Source organism: Pistacia vera, unplaced genomic scaffold (assembly GCF_008641045.1).
Source record: "Pistacia vera cultivar Batoury unplaced genomic scaffold, PisVer_v2 Contig142, whole genome shotgun sequence".
Taxonomy (NCBI): domain Eukaryota; kingdom Viridiplantae; phylum Streptophyta; class Magnoliopsida; order Sapindales; family Anacardiaceae; genus Pistacia; species Pistacia vera.
The window spans coordinates 1,089,521-1,094,367 of record NW_022195489.1 but is presented as its reverse complement, the minus strand read 5'-3'; the positions used below and the strand labels follow the sequence as shown (position 1 = coordinate 1,094,367).

At 35.8% G+C, this 4,847-nt stretch overlaps 1 protein-coding gene across 1 annotated transcript; it reads right to left on the bottom strand.

The window, feature by feature from the left end:
• Window positions 1-583: 583 nt before the first annotated feature.
• On the bottom strand, window positions 584-3,733 carry LOC116123387 (receptor-like protein EIX1). The gene has a single exon (XM_031409161.1). The coding sequence runs from the start codon at window positions 3,731-3,733 to the stop codon at window positions 584-586; it is 3,150 nt and encodes a 1,049-aa protein (XP_031265021.1).
• Window positions 3,734-4,847: the final 1,114 nt, after the last annotated feature.

The window sequence follows — 4,847 nt, the reverse complement described above, 5'->3', positions numbered from 1 at the left end:
AGGAAATTCACATTAACAACACAAACAAAATAAAATCATCTTTCATCGATACTTCTTCTTCAACAAAATGGGATAGATAGTGAAGGGTTACGCCCCTGGTTTATGGTAATATGTGCATCACCGGCCAGCGCTGCCTATCACTCGGTGGTGTGTGAAGCAGCAATTCGACAACGCAACGCACCTAATTAACTGCACTGCGATGATGAACAAAAAGCAATTCCACAACCAAACAAAGACCTGATTGTTAGCATGTTTTATATTTGAACCTTCATCAGCAAGCTATAATAAACATTAAATGATATATTTTCCAAATTTTTGATGAAAATTTTCAGTTTGTTTTGTGCTTTTCTAACTTTGTCGCTGTCAATAGACTCCGAGAGTTCAATGACCAATGAAAAACTGATTAACAAAATCAAGAATTTATGTGCAAGTTTCACATTAGCTTGCAACCTTTTCAAGCATAAAGAAAGTATAGTCCCTCTGTTTATTGCACAAAGAAAGGATAGTCCCTTCTTTTATTACAATACTTCATTTGATGATTAAAGTACAGAAAATCATACTACTCCAAAAGATAAATCTATATCTAGCAACATTTTTTTACAACACTACAAAGCTTATTGCCAAGGCGATCCAGGAAACTACAATACATGTACCTCCATCTTCTGTTGACGAGTAGAGGACCAATGAAACTCCAGAAGCCCATCACAAATCCAAGTGTCATGCTTACATAGAACCAGTTCACTTCATTACCATCTTTTTCTCCTTTGTTTTCAAAATCAGGTGTTGGAACAATCTCCGTACAGTTCTGAAGAAGTGGGGATCCACAAAGTTCATTACCATCAAAACAAGATGCATCGAAACTCTGAATTTGAGTGCTTAAAGGAATTTTTCCCTTCAAGTTGTTATTGGACAAGTTCAAATGACTCAAGAAAGTCAATTCTGAAATACTTTGTGGGATTTCACCCGACAACTGGTTTGTAGAGAAATCAATGGATTCTAATGATCTCATAACACCAATCTTCTCTGGAATTCTTCCAACAAAAAAGTTGTGCGATAAATTCAAAGACTGCAATGCTTTGAGATTTGTCACTTCTGTTGGAATCTCTCCAGAGAAATTATTGCTAGAAAGATCAATTAACCTCACCAAATTAAGGGTGTTGTCATATTCGGCCCCTTGCCCTTTCAAATTTAGTGGTTCATAATCAGCAATCCCTCCTATGTAATCAAGAAAATATGGTATATTGTTCCTTGCAAAGTAGTCCACTTTCACCATGGCGCTGAAGTTACTAATACATCTCGGTATAGTTCCAGAGAGATTGTTGTAAGCAATATCCAGAATTTGCAAGGAAGTAATGTGACAAAGTTGTGATGGTAAAGGACCATGAAATTTGTTTGAACGAAGGTTGAGAATCAACATATCTGAAAATCTTTCTCCCAACCACATTGGAACATGTCCCACGAATTCATTTTCACCAACATCAAACACTTCCAGCCATGTACAATTTAAGATTGAGTCTGGAATTGTTCCAGAGAGACTGTTTTTGCGAAGATGCAATGACTCAATGGAAGTTAAAGTTCCCAGGGAGACTGGAAGTTTGCCAGTGAATTTATTATTCTCCAAATTCAAGTAAATCAAAGAGGGCCAATTCATCCAACAATCGGGTAGTTCTCCTGACAAAAGATTATCTCTAAGACGTAGAATGGTTATTCCGGCTGACCCATTAACATGACACAAGAATTGAGAAATTGATCCAGACAAGGCATTATCAGAAAGATCCAGTTTTTTTATACCAGAAGGCATATGAGGCAAAGAACCTGAAAAATTATTTGAACTCAAGTCGATTGATGATCCATGGGGAATCACACCAAAATTTAGAATCTTCACTGAACTTGGAATCTCCCCATGGATTTGGTTGTGAGAAAGATTTAAGAAAGTTAATTGTGAAGCAAATTTCCAAAACCAATTGGGAACGGTGTCTACAATTCCTGTGTTAGATAAATCTAGATCTGTTAAATTCTTGAGCGAATGAAACCAAAATGGAAATTGAGGCTCTAAATGACAAGATGTCAAACGCAATGTTTCAAGTTGAAAAGGAGGAACCCAATCATAATTCAGTTTCAACACAATTGAGTTCTGTGATATAACCAAATGGGTAAGTCTGGTGAGATTGGAAAAATGACTTGGATGAAGTGTGCCATTCAATTTGTTCCAGGAAAGATCTAAAACTGTCAATGATGAAAGTGCTCCTAAAGATGAAGGAACTGGACCATTCAGTTCGTTATTTGAAAGATCTAAATCTTTTAAGGATGAAAGTGCTCCGAAAGAGGATGGAATAGAACCATTCAGTTCGTTATTTGTAAGATGTAAAACTTCCAAGGATGAAAGTTCACCTAAAGATGAAGGAACCTGACCATTCAATTTGTTATTCGAAAGATCTAAATCTTTCAAGGATGAAAGTGCTTCTAAAGAGGATGGAATTTGACCATTCAGTTTGTTATTTGAAAGATCTAAATCTTTCAAGGATGAAAGTGCTCCTAAAGCGGATGGAATTGGACCATTCAGTTTGTTATTTGAAAGATGTAAAGCTTCCAAGGATGAAAGTGCTCCCAAAGAGGATGGAACTGGATCATTCAGTTCATTATCATAAAGATTTAAAACTTCCAAGGATGAAAGTTCACCTAAAGATGGTGGAACTGGACCATTCAGTTTGTTACCTGAAAAATCTAAATCTTTCAAGAACGAAAGTGCCCCTAAAGAGGATGGAATAGAACCGTTCAATTCGTTATTTGAAAGATCAAGAACTTCCAAGGATGACAATTCTCCTAAAGATGACGGAATGAGACCAGAGATGGAGTTCAGCGTTAGAGAAAGAGAGCCCAAATTTTTATATTGCCCGAACTGATTGTTCAGATGACCAAAAAGACGAGTCCCCCCCAAAAGCAATGACTCTAGCTTATTTGAAATACATCCTGAAAAAATATTTAAGATTTCGGATATATCTTGACTCAAATTGAAATTTGACAAAGAAATGAACCTCAAATTGCAGAGTCCTCCAAATGATTTTGGAATCGGACCTTGCAAGCTATTGGGAGGTGAACTTTGTGAAAGGTACGGTGAACTTAGTGAAAGGTACTCAAGATGGGTAAATTTATTCAACCAATTGGGTATTGAAGAGTTGAAAAAGTTACCAGATAAATCAAGATGTTTAAGAGAACTCAAATTTTGAAGTCCATGAGGGATTGGACCTTGAAGAAGATTATGACTGAGGTCAAGATACTGCAAATTGGAGAGATTTCCAAATTCGTGAGGAACCCTCCCTAGAAATCCAGTTTGACAGAGATTAAGATATCTCAAGTTCCTCAAAGAGCCAAGAAATGTTGGAACCTCAACTTCTTGACTAAAGTCATTACTGCCTAAGTCCAAGTAAATCAAATGCTTAAAATCAAGCAAAGAAGGACTTATCTTACCAACCAACATCGAGTCCTGCAGTTGAAGTTTCAGGATATGGCCTGTAAAGTTGTCACAGACAACACCAGCCCACTGACAACAGTCTCTATCACTGCTATTCCAAGAGGCAAGACCGTTGGAAGAACCATCTTCGAGACCTCGCTTGAACTTAAGAAGTGCTTGTCGCTCAGTTTCAATGCAACCCACATCAGAACTTCCATTGCAGAAGCTAGTTTCAGTGGCTGCTATGGCAAGCAAAACGACAATGAAAGTTGTTGCTCTCATGGTTGAATTCACTATCATGGATGGATGGATGCACTTCTAAATGGAAATTATACATAAGGAAATGAGGGTGAAACGTTGGATATATAGTGGAACTCTCTGCTATTGCACAGGGTCCCTTTGGTGAGAATTCAAAAATAATTTTTTAACATTTTTGGAGATTCATTTCGTACAATATTTAAAAACTGTTTTTTTAATCAAAAATATAAAAAAGAGTTGAAAATTTATTTTATTTCATAATAATTATTAAGATTGTAACATTTTGAAAATATTTCAAGTCATTTTAATCAGAAGTATTCTTATAATATTTTTTTTTTATAAATGAAAAATCGTTTTAGAATTCTATATCGAATAAATTCTGTGTGTTTCCAGGAAATTACTTTGGTTATAACTTTGCGTCGGCCAAACTCAAAGTAGTTGACCCTTGTTCTTCAAGTCTTGCTGACAAATGCGTGTTGGAAATTAAGTTTGTTCTCCTTTTGATAGTAAAATAAAATGACCCACCATGTCTCCATACACTTGACATGTCACATCAATAAAGAAGATTATAGACATTAAACCCGTCGTGTGGTTAATTAAATCACATACCTGTTTACACAGAATATTAAACGTGTCATATGGGTGTGACTTTCATTCTCTAACATAAGAAATTAATCACGCAAAGCAATCAAAGTTGTTCTCATGGTTGAATTCACTATCATGCCTGCACTTCTAAATAGAAATTATACACAAGGAAATATATAGTGTAACTCCATTATTGCTTTGGGCTCTATTTTTATTGTTCTATAACTGATAATGGGTAGCTAAAGGGCTACAAAGCCAAGATGAAAATAAGTGAATTTGATTTGTTGGCTGGTGATAACTTTTGACTTCTTATGATATGAAGTAACAAGTTTTTCTCAAGAGTAGTAGATGAGTCGAAATCAAGAAAGACTAAAACTAANAACGACAATGAAAGTTGTTGCTCTCATGGTTGAATTCACTATCATGGATGGATGGATGCACTTCTAAATGGAAATTATACATAAGGAAATGAGGGTGAAACGTTGGATATATAGTGGAACTCTCTGCTATTGCACAGGGTCCCTTTGGTGAGAATTCAAAAATAATTTTTTAA

Bases quoted from the DNA above. Each gene is read 5' to 3' on its own strand.
- LOC116123387 (XM_031409161.1), bottom strand. From the start codon at position 3,733: ATGAGAGCAACAACTTTCATTGTCGTTTTGCTTGCCATAGCAGCCACT.